Below are 22,689 nucleotides of genomic sequence, written 5' to 3' on the forward strand. Positions count from 1 at the left end.
ATCGGCCTATCCGTACGGGTGTACTGTGTACTGGACCAGTCTTGCGCACGCTTAGTGAGATATCAAAAGTAATGGCAGCGACATACGGAAGCCACAGATGCTCGACGCGAGTTTGATGTTGAAAAAAGCAATAATCTGAAGGAATGAAATCGTACTGAGTGACAAAATTACCACAGATTACCCTCATGACCCGTCTGACATACGACCCTTTCTGAGTTGTACCAATATGAAGTTACTATGCGGAACACACGTTCACGGCGAAATATGATTGGCTCAAAGGGTAATATTTAAATGACATCCATGTATCTGGTTCATGATGTTACCTTTTGAGCCAATCATATTACGTTGTACAGGAGCGTAACTTTGTCCCGGCAGGCAAAATTCGCGAAATTCGTACGTTTCGGAGCCCATAACTTCAGTTTGATGCAACTCAGAAAAATCAATGATGGCTTCACGAATAAAGATATCACAGGAGTAAAACAAGCCATATATTATGGTCGTGCGCCTTCAAAGACGGAAATAGCAGAAGGAAATCAAGGGTCAAGCGTCGAACGAAGTTTTTGGAAGTTACTTACCTAGTATCTATCTTCCGGGGCCCGGAGTGGCCGAGTGGTCTAAAGCACTCTCCGTTACGGATCACTGCCAGCTAACTTCTGTCTGCTTGGGTTCGAGTCTAGGATTCGGCCAATGTGGGTAGGTGAGAAAGCTTGCCAGTAGCTTCTCGTGGGTAGGTGGTTCTTCCCGGGTTCTTCCTCCATCATTAATACTGGCCGCCATGCATAGCCTATCATGTGCTGAAAAATGGCGTTAAACAACAACAACAACCTAGTATCTTTAATAGTACCATCGACAGGGTCATATGTCCAAACGGGCCAAGAGGGTAATCTGAGGCAATTTTGTCACTCGGTATGACTTTTTTCCCTTCAGATTGTTGCTTTTCTTTCCAACATGAGGTTCGCGTCGAGCACTTGTGACTAAAGCTACATGTGGTGGATGAACGAAGCCCAGTATTTTCTATAAGGATCGATGCCATCGTTTAAATATCATCTCCGGTAATTGAATATGATCCCCGCAATCGCCTCCAATATGAAAAATTTCACCTTTTTACACAAATTTTAAAATGCGTCTTTCGAAATCGTCAGTAGGTCAGACGTACATGTACACATTGTATGTACCGTAATCAGCTGATAGATCATGCGACCATTACTATTTTTATCTGTAACTAATTTTCTTCCTATTTGAAAAATGTACTTGCTGAAAAACAAAATCTGTTTTGTAGTTTAGTAACTGTGGTGTTCATATGTCGTTGATTATAATGTTTCACGAATGGTCATCAATTACCGTAAAGACTAGGAAAACTCCGTCTGTTACAATATATAAGTATGACCCACGAACTTTACATGCTTGGTCCATCTTGCCCAACGACGTTGAGGATGTTGGACCACCCTTGGATTAGGTCATAGACTGTAACGTATTTGTTGTATGTATACGGCTCCTTTCTTTGTTTTGGTTGGTGGACATCTGTAAACTATTTCTCCATTATTTTGTACCATCAATCTTTCTCTCCTGTTTTGAATATTCATATTTTATGTGTATTGTTGTTTTAACAGATATATAATAAGGTTCTCCCATATAAACACTTACACATACAGTAGTCCCCCTCTTGAACGGCCCCCCTTACCAGCGGCCACCCGCTCCTTACGGCCAGAATCCGTTGGCACCGACGAGTTTGTGTTCAAAAGTACCCCTCGCGAAAGGCCACCCGGCTAACGCGACCAGCGGCCAGCATATTAGTGCAAAATTATAAAATTTACCCCTCACAAGCGGCCGCATTTTATTTGAATATGTATCCAGAACAAGTATTTTATTCATAATGTGTGTTAAGTAATCCGATTTCTGTTTCCCGATGTCAGGTTTTCGTTACTGAAAGAAGTGTTGAGTAAAGTACATTTACCACTAAGGTTAATATTATATCATTTACGCCTCACGAGAAGCCAAATTTATTCCATAAAAACCGAGAAAGACTCAAATTTTAATCCATACAAAAGGGTACGTACATGTAATCCAATTAGCCTTACTGCTGTGTTATCATAAGATGTCCGGTTTCGTCACTCTGATAATTGTTAAAATTACAATTATTGAACAGTAGTAACAGCTGAGAAGTGGCACTATCGATGTACAATACCCAAGTCAGCAGGAAAATGGTTTGGTAGCCTTTATGGCTTCCCTAAGTAAGATATTGAGATTGTTCATTTTGATAATCAGTGGCTATTACTACTGACAATAACTGTCAAAAAATTACGAATCCTAGCGGCCGCGAGGTCAAATCTGCGTGATGTTAATGGTACATATCGAAACCGTTTTGGCTTCTCTCACTCAGTTTAAAGAAATGTATTAAAACAATAGGGTACCAGACTGCGACTAACGAATCACGTGACAAGATCAGTGCCTTTAAAACACGGCAATTTGTTTAGATGCATACAAAATTGTTTTATCAGTATTGTAGTTGGCAACATGAACAAATTACTGCAAAAAGATCAACATGTCATCGAGGAAAATAAAAATTCTCAGTTTAGAGGAGAACGTGAAAGTAATTCAACTGACGGGGGGGGGGGTGTTCGTCGAGGATCCTTGCAGAAAACTAATGTCGGGAAGACTCCGATAAACAGTATCGTGAAAGATAATGAAACAATTCTGCAGAAGTGGAAAGGTGAAATGGACGGAGAAAGGAAGATTGTTTGAGCCTGGAGACGTTTGTATCCTGATTTGAATGACAAGAAAAAGCAAACATTTTGTCAATTGAATTAGGATATGACGACCGCAAGTAACGGATGGTTGCACAGATTTCAAATACGACACAATATCAAGTGTTCTGTCCTTAGTGGCGAATCGGCTGATGTTAATAATGAAGTTGTCGAAGATTGGAACCAAAGACTAAACGATATATGCAAGGGATATGACAGCAAGGATATTTTTAATGTGACGAGACTGGTTTGTTTTTTAGACTGTTACCAAAGTGACAGATGATGTGAACTGTAACATAATTATAAAGACAGTTTTAAAACTATATCAATGGTTATTCATAGCAATCTTTTGAAAATGATGACAAAGTTTGTTTTACATTTGTTTCACATCATGCATGTGATTTTTTAATTAAAATATTAAATATTTAAAATTAAATGTACTTGTGACTTTTTTCATATGTATTTACTATTTACATTTGTCATCCCCCTCTAGAAAGGCCACCCGCATTATAAGGCCACTTCCCTGCTGCATTAGGGGTGGCCTTATAAGAGGGGGACTACTGTATACTCATCAAACAAGTGCAGCACAAAGAAATACGCTTTCAAGATTCGTCAATCGAGCTGCTTCCAAAATAAACAGTATCCACTACGTTAGTATTTGGTTTTCCTTCTCACTGCGTTGGTGATTGTTGAGCAGAACAAATGCACCATAATGTATGGGTTAGATCCCCTTAGCACGACAGTAGGGGGCCTAGAGCAGGGGTTAATGCAGCATATTTTTGTCTCCATTTAATGTAGGAGTTAGATCCCCTTAGTACAACGGTAGGGGGCCTAGAACAAGGGTTAATGAAGTTTTTATTTGTCTCCATTTAATGTAGGAGTTAGATTCCGTTAGCATGACAGTAGGGGGTCTAGAGCAGGGGTTAATGAAGCATTTTTCAGTTATTTCAGTAGTAAGGGTGTTTCACAACCAGCAGCCTGATAATAGAGACCTTGAGTAGATGGTGACTGCTGAGTCTGGATTTAAAAAAAATTAATTGGGCCCAATGTTTATTGTTTATTGTTATCTGATTATATGATCTGACAAATCGGCAATCACCATCTACCATCTACTAGCATGAGAGAGAGAGAGAGAGAGAGAGAGAGAGAGAGAGAGAGAGAGCAAAAAGGAATGTTATTTTTTTTATTTATCTATGTTTAATTTTACAGACACAGTAACACAAAGATATATGTAATGTAATAATGATTTCTTTTTATTTATCATTACATTTCTATTACATATAATTACAGATCTCAAATTCACTTATTCCTGTATTGGCAGTAATTGATCTTGCATAAATTCTTAAAGCAAACAGAATGTAACCTTTCAGAGCCCATTGTATAAAGATTTCTTTCCATCAAACTGTTACCGAACTATTTCCTACTTCATTAGCATTAGCTCCATTCTACAGCTATGAGATCACTCTCTACAGCTTATCTTTAAGAAAAGCTACTAAATCGTCCATGGCCCTTTTCCCGACATTGAACGGAATTGGTCCACTAAAGAAAAATATCATCCCATGGAAGCCTTCTTGGTAATGAGCCAAATGAACCGGAACTCCAGCTGCTCGCAGACGGTTATAGTAAATTAGGCCATCTTCGCGCAGGACATCATATCCAGCTGTCAGAACATAAGTAAGGGGAAGGTCTTGTAATCCCTCCTGACCTACCATCAGTGGAGAAAAGTACGGATCGGTTATTGTTTTCTCGATGGATTTGGAGAGTTCTTCACTCCCGACATCGGTAGGTTTCTTCATGTTTCTCAGACTCTCCGTTCTAATGTGCTCAGTCATATACCATTTTGGCGAGACAAACTCGGCATATTTAGACTTCTTCAGTTCAGGCGAGGTGTGCTGGTTGGTCAGGAACAAGGGTATATGGTCATAGCTAATGTTTCCATAGTTCAACCAGTAACAAAGCATGGAAACATCATTCAGCATACCCGGAATAAATGCCTTGTTTTCGATATAAGATGGCGTCTGAAGGTCAAACAACTGCAGACAGGGGTAGATCGGAATTTGAATTTTTATATTTTTCTTCAGGCGGAATGCTATAGCTGTTGTTAGGTGTCCACCTGCACTGTCCCCAGAAATTGCTACGCGTTTGGCATCAATCTTTAATTTCCCTGCGTTATTTAGCACATACTCTGTGACCTTTAAGCAGTCTTCGTAGGGTATGGGATGGGGATGTTCAGGGGACTGACGATATCTGCAATAAAACAGTATATTACATAATTTAGTTTTACAACAACTCCTTTGCTTGAATTTCATACCATGTCTGTAATATAAATAATGCTCTCTAGATTTAGCGCCCATTTAGTGAAAGTAGGAAAATAGAGGGAAAACGAAAGATGACAGAATATCGAGGTTTGTCATCAATATTTACGGTCATGTTCTCTATGTAATTATTCACTGTATTTTTCTTGTTTAAGAATGAAAATAATTGAGGTGTGATATATAAAGTAGCTCGTTTTGAAATGTATGTACAGTTCGCATTCACAGTGACTTCGTTTTTACTGAGGGACAAGCAGAACTGTTGATTATTTGCATCGAGTGTGGAAGTTCAAATTTATTGAACGTCATGAGGGTAAATAAAGGTCCAATGCCAAAAGGCTATTTTTATAGAGACATTCCAAAGATGTCGGATAACAAACATGTCGGATCGAATTCAAAACAAGGGTCAAAACAGTTTGTACAAGGAAGGCGAGGTTTGCAAAAGAGTTTGGGAGTGAGAAACCGAAGGAGCGCTGTGTCTGAGCATCAAATTTTCTAATATAAATGTAGATATTCGGAATGGTTGAAATTAAAACCATTTCTATTCTCACATTGGAAAGGAATACAGAAAAGAGTTTCAATGGTGATGATGAACTCAGGTCTTTTTGTAAATTAGATGCCTTAATTATGCTTTTTATACAAAACTAAACAAAGAAGAAAATGATTGAATAAGGAACCAGTCTCTCACGATGCGCACACAAATGCACTCACTGCCCACTTCTAGCGCTTCCATGTCATGAATCGTTTGTGATTCTCTGTGTTTGCAATCATACAAGGATGGTAAAAGGTTTCTCTGGCATATAAACATTATGTTAGTGGTCTAAGGAAGGATACGTTTTTGTGTATGTATGTATGTATGCATGTGTGTGTGTGTGTGTGTAATTTGTCTTTAAACTTTGTATAATATAAACCTCCGTTTAGCACTAGAAACATTTGCATTGACAGGAACACCATGACATACCCATACCCACCCTAGCGCCCTGGATGTTGAGTGTTTAATATGATTTAACTTTATATGCAGCACTCATCTTCATCACATTAAACAATGCAATGACCAGACAAACATGATGTACACGAACTTCTGACTAGTACATAGTTTTTCATCAATAGCTCAAATGTTCCCATGTTCGATAAATGGCAGAACAATATATCCACTTTTTAATCGTTCTCTTACATCCTTCAAAAGGGCAGCTTTACAAACTAATGTACAACTAATTTGTCCGTCAAATTATGACAGGTCCACAAAATACCACAATCAACCACACATTTGCGTTGATAAAACAACAATATATGTGTTGGCAGTTCTTAAATGGCTTAAAGAGTTCGAGTTCGATTCAGTAGAGACAGGGCCGGTGCCAGACCCAACCAGACTATCTGGCGCCCTAGGCAAAGTTAGATTCTGGCGCCCCCCCCCCGAAAATATCAATTTCAACATTTATAAACAATACAAACAAAAAATTAAAAAATGCGCCCCCTGAAATCAGCGCCCTAGGCGGCTGCTTAGTTTGCCTATATGGTAGCGCCGGCCCTGAGTGGAGATATATTTAAACCCCAATTTGCGTTAAACACACGACTATACTAAAGCAGATTAGATTTTTTAAAAATGAAAGAGAAGCATAAATTTTGAACTTATGGAAAGCATGTAATAGTATGTAGTGTTCTCTGCCTACCCCCACTACACCCCGACCCTCAAATACTGGAGGAAGGGATAAATGATACACATATTTAAAGTTATTTAAATGGTGATGTCCGATGTAAGAAATTGTTCTCCGACACATTGCGGACTTGAGACCATTGTCAAACGTTTAGATGGTTAAAGATGTGCACAGATTTGTAGTAGTTAATAATGTTTTCATTGTTATACTGATAAAAGTTTTAGAATATATTTCTCTTACTCGACAGACACTACCACCATTCCTACCCGTTTCGCCAATTCCCTCATAGCTGGATCGTACACATCTGAATAGAGAAATAAATAAAACACCATTGTTCAAATTGTTTTTCGAATCAAAATATTTAAGGCTACATTAAGAATTTGTTGATCATTTCTTTATTAGAGAAAGAAAGGTTATTCAAATACTTATATTATCGTTCGTTGCTCCAACTAAAATAATCTCGAAATAAACTTCATTTTCATTTAGTGTTCTTCTCCAACAGACTTGAATCGCATTATTGTTCTATTCCTCATACAACTCACAAATTCATTTAGCTTGGAATGCATTTTCTGTACTCATAAACTGCAATGTCTCTTTCTAGTGAACTCTAGCAATCTGAGAGAGAGAGAGAGAGAGAGAGAGAGAGAGAGAGAGAGAGAGTTAGTTTATATGCAGGTACCACATACTAGGAGCTGGGGACTTCCAGTAAGTACTCAAAACGTGGATTAAAAAAAATAGTACCCATTTATTATTAAACTTTTCTCTAATCTAGATGCTATCCTAAAATATAATATGATTACATATTCCCATATACACTGTATACATAAATTTTATTGAAAAGATGAATGTATATTTATGGACTGATGGTGGGCAACTGTTGCCAAGTTCAAGAATTACAACTTTCGGACTGCCAACATGTGTTCATGATGGATGATGCAAAGTTCAAGCGTTAGTCGGTACTTTCGGACTGCCAACATGTGTTCATGATGGATGATGCCAAGTTCAAGCGTTAGTCGGTACTTTCGGACTGCCAGCATGTGTGCATGATGGATGATGTCAAGTTCAAGCGTTGTCGGTACTTTTGGACTGACAACATGTGTTCATGATGGATGATGCCAAGTTCAAGCGTTAGTCGGTACTTTCGGACTGCCAACATGTGTTCATGATGGATGATGCCAAGTTCAAGCGTTAGTCGGTACTTTCGGACTGCCAACATGTGTTCATGATGGATGATGCCAGGTTCAAGCGTTAGTCGGTACTTTCGGACTGCCAACACGTGTTCATGATGGATGATGCCAAGTTCAAGCGTTAGTCGGTACTTTCGGACTGCCAACATGTGTTCATGATGGATGATGCCAAGTTCAAGCATTAGTCGGTACTTTCGGACTGCCAACATGTGTTCATGATGGATGATGCCAAGTTCAAGCGTTAGTCGGTACTTTCGGACTGCCAACATGTGTTCATGATGGATGATGCCAAGTTCAAGCGTTAGTCGGTACTTTCGGACTGCCAACACGTGTTCATGATGGATGATGCCAAGTTCAAGCGTTAGTCGGTACTTTCAAACTGACAACATGCTATTGTAATACATTTGGGGTATGCGCATTTGGTTATAGGGCCCCGTTTTAAGGAATTCTTAGATTTGTGTGATTACTTGTTTGATTATTGGAACTCGGTGCAATGAAAATATTCCTTAGTATGAAATAATTAACCAATTACTAGGAGAAAACGTCACGGAGTGAAATGTTAGTGAGTTTCCATGATGCCATGGTTCACTTTGAGTGAATTCTGGTCAAAACCGCATACGTGTCCCTGTCGTTCCATAGTCCCTATTAAAATCTAATGGTTTACATTGGTGGTGTAACTGCTGTGGCATAACGGTAGGAAGCCGGTAAATTACACAATTAAATCAACAAGAAGGGACTTAGCAGATACCGTTTATGTCGCCATGGCGACAGATGTGATGCAGTTATACTGGGCGAAATGTGCCTTGAAACCATGAATTGACTGGCCTAAGGTGGCATAGTTACAAAAGTTCCCTGTATAACGGGATAGTTGTATAGTTTCTACGGCGTGAACTGCTGACGGTACGGAAATTTGATGAAGAAAAACCATGCAGATGTGCGGTTGATAAATATTTGGCAAGTTATGAGATCTGTGGTTTTGCATTGATTAGAGTAAAATTTATGTATAGAATGGACACGTCGTACTTTCTAATTTACAAATGAAGTTGTATAGAAGTCTTCGGAAATTTGGGGTAAAATTATGACTTCTAGCGGAATCGCGCCAGAGTTTGACACCTCTCGGTCAAGCAAATACCCCTGGCTTGTAACAATATTTTGATGATGGATGATGTCAAGTTAAAGCGTTAGTCGCTACTTTGGGACATGATGTTTTCATGATATCATAGTTAATCATCGCTCCTATCTTTAAGTTAACATATAATTTGACTGCCTTATTTTATTTGCATTGGACTCATGTAAAACTACAGGTATATGTCACGTTATTCAATCATCGGACTTACTGTTTGACAAGTGTTCCGCGAAATCTAGAGACTCAACTGTATGCTTGCGAGTATAATGTTTCTATCTGACTTAAATACACTTTCACACAAACCTGTAGCATTGTTGATCATAATGTTTCAGCATGCAAGACTGGAATTCCTAGCATATCAGCGTATACAGTTTGGATCTACAGTAATATTAGCAAGATTTTCAGTTGAACACAGTATCTGATCTTAAAAGCATTCAACTTTCAAACATGTTAACACAAAACTAGGTTTACAACCGTGAAACATGCTTTATGCTTAAGCAGGCAAGACAGGCAGTATAGGAACTCCTAGCACATAGTCACATAACTTCATACTTATTATTATATAATACCTATTTTCAGTTGAATGCATAACTAACATAGAAGATACGTGACTGTCAAAAACTTTAATACAAAAGACGAATAAGATTATCTGCGTAAGCAGGCGAGGCAAGCAAGAAAGGAACTTTTATCATATCGGTGTATAAGCTTTAGCCCTCAAGGAATATTATCTTAAAGTTTCAGTTGAATGAAACCACGGATGTAAAAGATATACGATTGTCAAGAACCTGTAACAGTTTCACTGTCATGATACAAAGGTAGACGAGACAGGCATCTATTATATCACAGCATAAACTATAGACTTGTATTGATATTATTAGTTTCACTTGAATGCGACATTTAAAGTTGAAGATATGTCACTTAAAATATAAATAAAAATCTAACGCAAAACTCTATCATTGTTGACATCTCACATTAAATATAGAAACAATACAATTGAGGTGTGAGACCTGCCCTTGACTCGCTGATTTTGGAACGGTGATAACGGCAGAGTTACCAAGTCCGAGTCTCGTACGTCGCTTCACCTATTACATCTGGCCTGACGGTAGTTAAACCTTGAAAGGTGAGTTGGGACTTAAGGTTCTGTGTCCACCAGTAACAACTGACTTTACTTATATAATATGAGGCACCGTAGTGGACAAAATCTGGTCCAATCAGAACGTTGCCGTTGAAATTTTAATGTCATATGTCCAGAATTCCAATTTCACGTGTGGTATCAAAAATGCTTGTCCTTAAAGTTCCATTTTCTTGGTCGAGATTTTAGATTGCATCTTATTGAATTAAACAGTAGTGGCTGAAAGTTATATTTTCTACGTCCAGGTTTTGCTGATTTTGTCGTTTGAATTACACTGCGGTGGTTGAAATTTCAATGTCATACGCCTTACGTATTGGTTCAAAGAGTTTATGTTGAAAGTTCCATTTCGTATGTTGAGTATTTAGATTTCATCTGTTAAAATACACAGCGCTAGTTGAAAATTCGATGAACAATGTCAAGATTTTAGATTTTATCTTCTGAATTACACGGCGGTTGTCGAAATTTTAATGTCGTATGTCTCGAGTTTCAATTTAACATGTTGAATCACATTGATTGTGCTGAAAGTTCCATTTCGTATGTTGATTTTTTAGATTGCATCTGTTGAATTACACAGCGGTTATTGTACATTTTATCGTGCTTGTCAGAATTGTTATTTTTATATGGTGAAATGATGTGTTGGTGTTCAAAGTAACATTACACAATGTTCACTTTAATAATTAGAAATAATATCGAGTATTAAGATACATCATTCGTGTATTCAATTATGAGGCGCCATTACATTTCATACATTTACAGTTTGAAAGTTGCCATTCACAGGTCGAAAATTACTATGAATTTCTTCGCTAGAGGTCGCTCTCGTGAATGGACCGAGTTATTTTTAAATAAGGAGGCTGCTTCTTGTTGCTGTGAAATTCAACAGCTGAAATCTAAATGTTCGCCATATGAAATGGAACTTCCATCACAAACAGTTGCATGCAACGTGTGAATTAGGGATTCTTGACATATGATATTGAAATTTCAACCACCGTTATGTCATTCAAAATATACATTGTAAAACATCGATATAGGAAATAGAACTTTAAACCACCACTGTAATATTTAACATATAAAATCTAAAATCTCGATCTAGAAAACGGAACTTTAAGGACATGCAATTTGATCCAACACGTGATATTGGATTTCTCGACATACGACATCCAAATTTCAACTGCAACTGTCTCATTGGACCAGCTTTTCTCCACTAAGGCACTTTTGACTGGCTGAGACTGTAAAACCAATCTTTAATCTCCTGTACATCTTTTGCTTTTACAAAAGCATCTGCATCATCTTGTTTATTAAAACAAAGGAACTTCAGATAACATTAACAGACTCCTATATGCTACCCAGTCGCCATAACACTGCAAGGTCTGCACAAATGCGATGAAAAGTTGACGTATTTCCATGTTTGGTGCTGTTCTCTAGAGAAACATGTTACTGTTTTATTCTGAAGAATCCTAGATTTATTTCATTTGGGTTTTTATAGGCTATGGCAGTTTCCCATTAAGGCAATTCTATTTTTATAAGATTTTCAGTTACATTATTGTATAAATGGGTCTTTCTTATGTCTATTTTACTGTTTTCACTTACTTTCAAATGAAAATAAATTCTATGACAACTGAAAAAAGATATGTTAATTTGTTAAAATGAACAGAAAGCCATGCATGTTGGTATTTGCAGAGAAAAAAAGACATCGAAGTCACAAGTCCGCAAAAGCAATTCACTTCCGCAATTTCCGGCACAATCCACAAGGTGATCAGCTGTATTTAACTAAGGGGTATGAAAAGGGCAAAATACGAGGTCATGCAAATATCTTTCAAACCGCGTTCCTTCGCACAAAAATCAAAACTGAAAATGACATGATGTAATTTTGTGGGTTTCTCAACGAAGATGGGAAAATACCTTTTGAAAATGCACATGAGAGTTAGGAAAAAAGGAAGGAATTCAAGTGGGGACACACAAGTCAGGCTGACGAGATAACATGCAAATGGGCTATAGTGATTTCTAGTACACTGATAACTTTCTAACGGGAGAACTTAGCAAAGTGTCAAGCACGCGATCCCAGTGTCGGTACCATCCGATTTCTGCTCAAACTAAAACCTGTTCTACCCAAGAAAGTATAACAGACCTAATCTACAAATAGATCAATCACCTGAACACAGCGCATTACATTCTGTAGACAGCGAGTCTCGTTTTCAGAATCTCCATTTCAGAGCGTAATTATAGCTATTTTTGTCCGCAAAACTGGGCTTTCCTCCAAAAAAGTAACCTTTTGCCATTGCCGAAATAACATCGCCTATACATGAACATATCAGGTCATACAAAATCACATTGTTACATTTAAATATCATACCAATATAAACTAGCTTGAACGCTAAGTATATACTGAATTGTACAATTGTTTGAAATACCCATTTAAATCTGTATATATTACGAAGTTCCAATCAGGTAGGTGACGACATTAAACAAGAATGTCCTGTTTTAGGTTAAGTTTTGCTTTTGTTGGCCCTCTTTGTTGCCATTGAGAGAGAGAGAGAGAGAGAGAGAGTGTTAGTACACGATAGAACTGGGAGGATGGGAAACTCCACAGAACATTCCATCGTTAGAGTTTGTATACGTTAGAACTGGGAAGATGGAAAACTTCACAGAGCATATTAGTAGGTGTTAAAGCTAGCAGGATGGGAATATCCAAAGAACACACCAGCTTTAGAGTAAATACACGTTAGAACTGGGAGGATGGGAAACTCCACAGAACTTACTAACTTTAGAGTTAGTACAAGTTAGAACTAGGAGGATGAGAAACTCCACAGACATTGCCAGCTTTAGAGTTAGAACACATTAGAACTAGGCGGATGGGAAACTCCACAGAGATTTCCAGCTTTAGAGTTAGAAGCTAGGAGGATTGGAAACTCCACAGAGACTGGCAGCTTTAGAGTTAGAACACATTAGAACTAGGCGGATGGGAAACTCCACAGAGATTTCCAGCTTTAGAGTTAGAAGCTAGGAGGATTGGAAACTCCACAGAGACTGCCAGCTTTAGAGTTAGAACACATTAGAACTAGGATGATGGGAAAATGCCACAGAGTTTACCACCGTTAGAGTTAGTACACGTAAGAACTGTGAGGATGGGAAACTCCACAAAACATATCAGCGTTAGAGTTAGTGCACCTTAAAGCTAGCAGGAGAGGAACCTCCACCGAGCTTAGAGTTCGCACACGTTAGAACTAGGAGGATGATAAACGCCATAGATCTTGCCAGCGTTAGAGTTCGTACACGTTATTACAGCTGTTTCCTTTCAATATACCAGTGAGTATTTCTGTGGGCAGCTCACCAGTACTTAGCATCTGAGAAATAAAAGCATGAATAAATTTGCCCTTAGATTAGAAACTCACCTGTGATAATCTAGGTTAGTGGCCATTGGGCTCTGATAAAAAAAAAGGATTATAATAGTTTCTACATTCTCTGTGTTAGATTAAAGCTGGTTTAATTATTACGTCTTACATACAAGTACTAAATAAAATTCTGTAACAAAAATATAACTTACTGCCAAATGTATAACCTCTTTCACAATTTTACACACATACTCATTAAAACAAAAGAATGTTTTACTCGTTCCACTCCGTTCTGATATTGTATTATGTAAGTCTATAACGGAAAGTGATACAATATTTTCAATAAATGCACCGCTCATGTCGAAGCAAGTATGAAGACTGAGTGGCAATTTTAAAATACAAAAGTTACAAATAAAAGAATTTCTCAAACTCTGTGTGTGTGTGTGATTTGGATTTTTAACGTAGCTTTAAAAACAATTCAGTCATATTGCTACGATGTCTGCAGTGTGACAGTTTATAGTGATGTCTAGCACTGGGGCATCATGCCGCAGACATGTAGCATGATGTCCCACCCAGCCACATTATCTTGACATCAGGCTGACCATTCCTAACACTAAACTCTTAATGATGAGCGCCAAGCGAGGCAGCTGTTAGTACCATTTTTGTAAGTCTATGGTATGACTCGGTCGGGGATCGAACCCACGACCTTTCGTTTCCGAGGCGAACGCTCTAACCACTAGGCCACCGGAACGGTGAATTTCTCAAACTAATGTTAGTAACTACGATTTATGACTATGTAAAGTTTTATCACTATTCTACTCACACATATGCAGAAAAATGAGTAAATTCAATGGCATCAATGACGGATTTAAGAACACCATAGGAACACGTGCTTTTGAGTAACCGTGCAGGTTATTCTTTCGAACTTGAAGCACATGTGTCTCCACAACCAGATAAACTATCTGAGTCAACATTTTTGTTTTGTCGTACTTGATAATTATTCTTTTACTATAAAATTGGTCGATTTCCGAAAAAAATTATATAAGATTCGAGTATTTGACAAAAATATCTTTTGTCTAGCGATAGTGAAGGCCAGTGCCCTACGAGTATCTACACGTATTTGTCTCCGGTTTACATTCAGTGATAGAATAATTAAGAGTCGAACTGGACGGCGGTAGGAAAATCATCTGAAACAGTTTTAAGCAAAGAACGCATTCGTCATGTTTTAAAATAGTTTTGGGATGGAATGCAGCTTTAAATCTGTAGGAAAAGAAAGAATGAAAAAAGGACATGTAAATGCCCCAAAATTGTTATACTTGTATATGCATATGAGAGATATGTGAAATCGTATACATAGTATGAAAAATCCACTTACCCACTGAGAGCCAAGACCAGCCACCGCCATGATAGTAGACCAAAACGGGTCTATTGGAACCCGTCAGAGAAATGGGCTCATAAACCTTAACCTCAACGCCATTGTATACAGTCTTGGTTATCTGACAAGAGAGGGACATGAGCAGAACGATGTGTTTTTTAAACATATAAACATCGTGCTTGGATACATAAGAAAAAGTATATTTGATTGATGTACAGTATAAGCCATAATATAAATACAGTATATACCATAATATAAATACAGTATAAGCCTCAATATAGATACAGTAATTGCGATAATATCAATACAGTATATGCCATAATATAAATACAGTATAAGCAATAATATAAATACAGTAAACACCATAATATAAAAAATGTCTTGCATTTAAAAGAGCTCTTCAGCTGCTTTCATTGTTTACCAACCATGTCCCACATGCAATTTAATTATTTATAAAATAAAATGTCAGATAAATTTCGAATAGAAAATTTAACAATGCTCTTATCCTGAGGTGTGAAAGTCTCATTTCATAAAGTCCGTTTTGCCCCGGTACCTTCAGCAAACATTGCGGAGACATATGGTTTATCACAACCAGGGAAAATGGTTGATTGATTTATTAATTCATTGACTAGTTATTAATTACACATCAACAATAACAAGGTTATATCATGTCTAGACAATCGTCATCTACTCTTTCCAGAGTGAATATCCATGACCGCTAGATGGCCACATCGATTAGGCACTGAGCAGTTTATGTTCTTTGCGCACTGTATACATGAGTTTTGTTTCACGGAGATTTCGAAATCTCCAACATATTTTCTACAAATGTTTGTTACATCCATTTAATCAAGAACGGAAGATTATGTCAAGAGTCGAATCGTTAGGTTATATTGCGTCATGGCAAGGTGCAACGATGATGCAGTCTACTAATAATTCATACGAAATGTCATTCTACTGTAGTATGTATAAAATGCCAGTCTAGTGTAATATGTATAAAATGCCAGTCTACTTTGATTTGTATGAAATGCCAGTCTAATAAATTTATATGATATGTCACTTCCCCGATTAGGACCTTTTCCATGTTTGGGTGGCACTTGCGAGTCTTCCTTAACTGGCAAAGCCTCCTCCGGTGGGACGCTCATGCTTTTCGTTGCGGAAAACCGATGTGATGTCAACAATTGTGTCGTACTAAAATAAATTCACTCACCATACGGTTATATTATTGTATTTTATAAGAGAAGTTATTAATCTTCAATCCTTGCAAATTAATCATTAAGCTATTATTGTATGGACGTGAATGGGTAATTTATCCCAAACAGATCTTTGTAATGACCAGTACTTGGAAATAGATATTCAACTACGAGTAGCGCAGAAAAATACACGTCAGCATATATATATATATATATATATATATATATATATATATATATATATATATATATATATATATATATATATATATATATATATTCCTTCCTGTTATTTCTGACTACTTTGACCCTTAGCTATGTAAAATTATGCATGTTGTGCTGCAAGATATCACATGCACTTATCCTTATAAAAAGTAATATGAAAATGAGTTCATAAAAACGAAGTACCCACATACGACAGTTTCAACGTGCAAATATATACCGTAAATGTTACATGAATAGAAGATTTACTTCTTTTTATACTTGTAATATGAAATATTTACTTTGGAATCCGATTCTATAATAAATGCGCCTAGGATATTTGAATCTTCAAACTATAATGAAAATAAATATCAGAAATCGGCATATATTTTTCGTCTAATGGTTACACATTAATGTGTGCTTATGTCAGTAATCGGTATATAGTTTTCTCCCAATGGTTACACGTCAATGTGTGCTTATGTCAGTAATCGGCATATATTTTTCTTCTAATGGCTACACGTTAATGCGTGCACATCAATTTTATATGCATATATGTTGATTTTATTTTATATGTCGTATGTTTACTAATTAAATAAAAAATCAGTCATGATATATTTATTATAGTCTGATAATACAAACCCGTTTGTTTGTACCCCCCTACCGATTTAAATAATGGAAATCTTTAATGTGATAAAAAGTGCAAGGAACTTAGTCAATTCATTCACTGATTTATACTTTTTAACTGACTCTGAGTAGAGTGGCACTAACACCGTCATCTTATGCGCGTTTCATGCTTAACGGAAGTTTTCAGTGCAATAGACGGACATGCTCGGATCCATTTCCAGTTTCTGGACAAGTCCATTTTCAGCAAAGGGGTTTATCACAACTACAGATGTACATACATAAGTCGTCTGCTTCCGATATTTACAATGTCGAATCAAGCAAAGGAAAATGACAACTACGCTTTTCATGTGGATTTAACAAGCGGTTTAATTTCTATGTTCATGTATGCAGAGGGATATAATTCCAAACTCTCAACGTTATGTAATTTACACAATTATTCAGCATTTGCCGAACAGGATGAACTACGTCATTATTTAGTCTGAAGGAAATAAACTAGCCTACAGTGTACGCAATATGGCGCCGTGTTAGTATGGAAAGTCCGTTAAGAATGAAATGGTGCGGGGATGGCAGCAATTGTGCCATTCTGGTCACAGTCAGGTTAGAAATTATAAATCAATGATTCAATTGAATAAGTTCTTTGCACTTTTTATCACATTAAACGTTCTCGTTTTTTTTTTGTTAATCGGTAGGGGGGTACAAACAAACGGGGATGTAGAATCAGAATAGTCGATACTATTCATCATTTCATTTCATTTAACGGCTATTTGACTTTTCATTTTCATTTCATTTCTAACGTAACATGACTAGTTGTAGCGGCGCCACTGATGACTTTGCGACAGTCTCACTCCATTTCGCCTGTTTGTCACTGCATTTACTTTAACTTAATACAGAACACTGTACATGATAGTAAAATGTCTTCATCTATTATTTCATTCCTATCTGGTCAATGGTTTCGTTTCTTCTAAAACTAACAGGCAATGCTGTAACTGTTACCCATTATGACAACTTAATATTTCTGGCACGGCGCCAGACATATAAAGCACGTGCAATAGAAAAAAGTGAGAACAATTGGATTATTTAGTTTTCAAAGAGGTAGTAATGGTACAGTTATCTAGAAATACGCCAAGGCGGCCGACCCAATATGCTTCGAACCCGCACTATCCAGGCTAAGAGTCTGAGACACTAACCACAAATGAGCCACAGCGCAAAGTAGATGAACCTTCTGGCTTTAGTATTAATGGAATCTATGGATGAAATTTTAACTAACTTTTGTGCTACTGTTTATAACCTTACAGAACCTAACATCTGTAAGTGAATGGGCAAGCAAAAACCATGAAAACTCTCGGCACATTTAATATATGCAACGCATGGTTGCAAGGTTGGAATATGATGCTACCATTTGTTGATATTAGTGCCAAAAGCAATTGACTTGTCAAAGATGCAACGCCTACCTTTAATGCCGGATCCTCTCCTTTACCCAGTGGACTGCCAGTGATGAGTGTCGTCAACACGACGTTAACCATTTTCCTCGTAAACCGACAACAACCTCCACGAATTCCAATCATGGCAAGAGTCATTATCTGTGAAATTATATATATATATATATATATATATATATATATATATATATATATATATATATATATATATATATATATATATATATTTCGTTGTTTTTTTTTGACTCTCAAAAAACCAAGATAAAGAAAATGATGTCTTGAAACCTGTTATAATGGCATAAAGTAATTTTAAACCTTTTGCCTGTTTGAAAATGAATCTAATGCTTAAGTATGCTTTTCTAACTCAATATAGAATCCTATATGTCATGCAGGGCCGGCGCCAGACCCGGCCAGACTATCTGGCGCCCTAGGCAAGGTTAGATTCTGGCGCGTCCCCCTACCGGAAAATATCAGTTTCAATATTTATAATCAATAATTTTTTTAAAAAATGCGCCCAACGAAATCAGCGCCCTAGGCGGCTGTCTAGTTTGCCTATATGGTAGCGCCGGCCCTGATGTCATGTTACCCGCAAACAGGATACTTATCTGCAATAATTAGACATGTGAGTACGCTGAGCTGAGCTGGATGACTGAAAGTCATCTATCATGTTATTATTGTGTGATGACTGCATCGCCATCTATGGTACGCCTTGCAATTTTCTCATGCATAATACTCGGTTATGCCGATACATGGATGGAATGAACTTTCGGATATGGGGAGGAGGATCAAAGTTTTAAGACAGAAATGGTATGTTGTTTTATTTTACACCTTTTTCTAACATAGGAAAGCTTATTTAAAATAACGGGACGGCAGTTTTCCATACAACAGGTTTACCATCAAAACCACGCTCAATTCATGGTCTGATTCGTTAGCGATTTTGAGATTTTTGCTTTATTTTGCAGTCCGAGTCGTGACAAGTTTGTTCCAACTTTTCGTGTAAATGTCTTCAAGCTTTAATTTTGGATGACATAATGGGAATTCCGAATTTTCGGCTGAAATTTGGTACTGTATTTGGATACAGTGAAATAGGTCAATGCATTAATGGTCGGGTATAAGATCAGATACTGCGGACATGAAGAAACTGGAAGTGACGGGTTTGGTTAGCATGGCAACGATCGGGTATAGTTACGAGGATCACAGTCTAGCATATAGTTTCAATTAGCAATAATACAAAGCATTTCTTGAAAACAACAACAGCAACAGCAGAAAAACAACAACATAAAACATTTAAAACTCTTTTACTCTTTGAGTCATTTACTCAATATACAGTGCTGTGATTTGTCACTTAGTTTTGAGAGCGAGCTCTCGACACACTCTGTTAACGAATTTAAAAAGGACACCTACTCGCTCGACTGTCAAGCAATACACTTCCCGGCCCTAACAGTACATCACATTCCTGTCTCCGTCTCAATGTGTACGTTTCTTTGCACGACCATTATTGCAATAGAGGACTGGCGGGAAATTAATAGACTTGTAAAATAAAAATTAATACATCAAATTCCCAGTTATTAAACTATATTGAAGCTAGTCAAACATATTCAAACAACCTTTCATTTGACCAAAACAATGATACTGATATAAAGAATAAGCTGAACCATTATCAACGACAAAATATAATTTTTAATAAAGTCATTTATGTTCACTAGGATACTTTTTTAACAATTATATGCAAGACTGCAGTCTTCCTAACCACAAAAATCCTTTCATGTAGGACCAATCCGTCCAGACACAACCGATCCTTCCATGCATGACCGATCCATCCAGACACAACCGATCCTTCCATGCATGACCGATCCATCCAGACACAACCGATCCTTCCATGCATGACCGATCCATCCAGACATAACCGATAAATCCATGCATGACCGATCCATCCAGACACAACCGATCCTTCCATGCATGACCGATCCATCCAGACACAACCGATCCTTCCATGCATGACCGATCCATCCAGACATAACCAATAAATCCATGCATGACCGATCCATCCAGACACAACCGATCCTTCCATGCATGACCGATCCATCCAGACACAACCAATCCTTCTATATATAACGGATCAAGGCACTTATAACATCACATCTTTTCTACTTTTACTTCAGTCCCCAATCTTGTGCACGAGCATTAATGAAAGTGTTGTATTCCATCGTATGGAAATACAGCATAAAACTTCCTCTGGACAATTAGAAATTCCTGCATGTCATTCAAATTTTAGCTTCAAGGTATTTACATGAAAAGGTAAGAGCAACATTTTCATGGTTCGAATAGCAGAAGAAAGCAAACTTATCGAAATTTCGAACGAATCAGACCTTGGTTTTGAGAGTGGTTCTGATGGAAAACATACTACGTTTCCCGACTTTTAAATAACGTACCATTTTTGCACCTTATGCATCCACCCACCTTTCACCATTTACTCACAATTTTTCCATTTGTGCGTAGTGCTGTGTCCAAGATTCGCGCGTGCCAGACTTCTGTGACGCCCTCCGGAACCTTCGTGTCCATGTACTGAAACAAGGTGAAGGACGCGACAACTGTGACAAGTATCGTCACTAGTTGTGCGCAGACACCGGTGGCTGCCAGCCCTCCCTGTTGGAAAATAGACATGCCATGTTAAATACGTATATGCATAAAGTTGTTACGTGCCATGTTATGTATATTTGATTTAATTTAATTTAATTGCCTGTTTATAAGTTTTAAATTTTTTATTTTTAATTTCATTACATATCAATGCAATGTAATTTTGTTTACTAGGAATTTGATATTTTCCAGAAAATTCAGCTTGGCCTGAATCTTTTCATAAATACCTAATAATAGAAACACTGTTTTAATTTTTTACTTAGTTTCCGACCTTGATTCAGAAATCACTAAGACAAGAAACAACTTTTTATTTTTATTTTATTCTCGGAGTAATATTATCGGTTTTTATCAACGTCATCCTGGGAGTACGTGATTTTATATGTAAGCAGCCTCTATTTTGCAATTCTGGGTTTTCCGAAATTGCGCAGTATTCAGGTTTTATGCCGATGCATATAGAGAAATTAATTAGTTGGGCTTTTACACTGAAAAGTGTGCGTTTGTGACCAGTTTGGAGTTAACATTTTAATTTTTATTCAGATTATTTGGATTCTAAAGGATAATTCTTTTTCCTGGAAATATTAGAGTGCTCATACAAAATTCTTGGACAAAGACATTTCTTTAAATTTTATTCGGAAATTCAACCACCGGAATATTGTTTATGGATATAAAAAAAGAACCATAGACACATATGTACAATAAAGACTACAGTATACGTCATCGCCTTCCATTTTGGATTTTTCGTCGCGACTAGAACTTTAATTCATTAGTACATTTCATTACTAGGACTCATTTTGACTCATGCTACATAGAAATAGTGTTTAATTACCACCTGACAAATGTCAGGTATGTATTAACTCTATTCACAACCCTCAATTACGATCACTAAAAAGTTAGGTACGCAACATAAAATAAATATAACACCAACCCTGATAAAGAAAAAGAAAGATTCGTATACTAAAACTTTCTTTTACATATTAACCAAATATACATATGACACAATAATAAATAAAATTAAATTGGAAGATGTTTTATGAAAAGCACAAAATATACGCAAATTAAGTAATACAGTACTTCTATACACACGAGAGTGCATCTGCAATCACGTTATGTTTTCTCTGATATCTCTAATGTAAATATTGTATTTTGCCAGCACCAAACTCCATCTCAATAATCTCTGATTTTTCTTTTTAGTTTGTAAATGAAAATAAGAATGTTGTGATCCCTCAATATAATAATCGGAGGAGTTGAACTAAAATATACAAAGCGTTGCACCGCCAATATTATCGGAAACTCGTAAATGCGTTAGGCTTTAGTAGTGACTTAGGGATAATTATGCCCTGCGAGCCATATATTTTCAATTAAATAACACGTACAAACCTGTCAATCTGAATAGTTTTGAGTTCAGCCTTATCATTTCCTACAAAGGAGATGCAAAATTTCGGATGGCATCATACGATTTGTCTTAAATTCCTTTTGGAATACGACCTTTTAGCAAAAATATTGCATGTTGCTTGTCACGTGTGGTATATTGTACCTGAATTATTCTCCAATATTGGACACTAATAGGAAATTGCAGTTGTTTTCTTTCATAAAATTGTTACAAAAGCGTACTTGCACAACAATAACAAAAAGAAAGCCCCCAAAAATGTTAAAAGAATATAAAAAAGAGACAAGAAAACTTTTCACATAAAAGAAAATACAAGTCAGTTTCGTGATTTTAATGAAAAAGGATGTCCAT

General features: G+C 37.0%; 1 protein-coding gene across 1 annotated transcript; it reads right to left on the minus strand.

Annotated features, from left to right (window-relative positions):
* Positions 1 to 4,051: 4,051 nt before the first annotated feature.
* Positions 4,052 to 20,953, minus strand: LOC149777145 (neutral cholesterol ester hydrolase 1-like). Its single transcript, XM_089942771.1, has 5 exons — positions 20,793 to 20,953; positions 18,327 to 18,455; positions 14,861 to 14,981; positions 6,952 to 7,015; positions 4,052 to 4,991 (listed from the first exon to the last, which is right to left on the minus strand). The coding sequence occupies exons 1-5, from the start codon at positions 20,874 to 20,876 to the stop codon at positions 4,211 to 4,213; spliced, it is 1,179 nt and encodes a 392-aa protein (XP_089798897.1). The 5' UTR covers positions 20,877 to 20,953; the 3' UTR covers positions 4,052 to 4,210.
* Positions 20,954 to 22,689: the final 1,736 nt, after the last annotated feature.

This window comes from Sinohyriopsis cumingii, chromosome 18, assembly GCF_028554795.1.
Source record: "Sinohyriopsis cumingii isolate HCF-2022 chromosome 18, ASM2855479v2, whole genome shotgun sequence".
NCBI lineage: Eukaryota > Metazoa > Mollusca > Bivalvia > Unionida > Unionidae > Sinohyriopsis > Sinohyriopsis cumingii.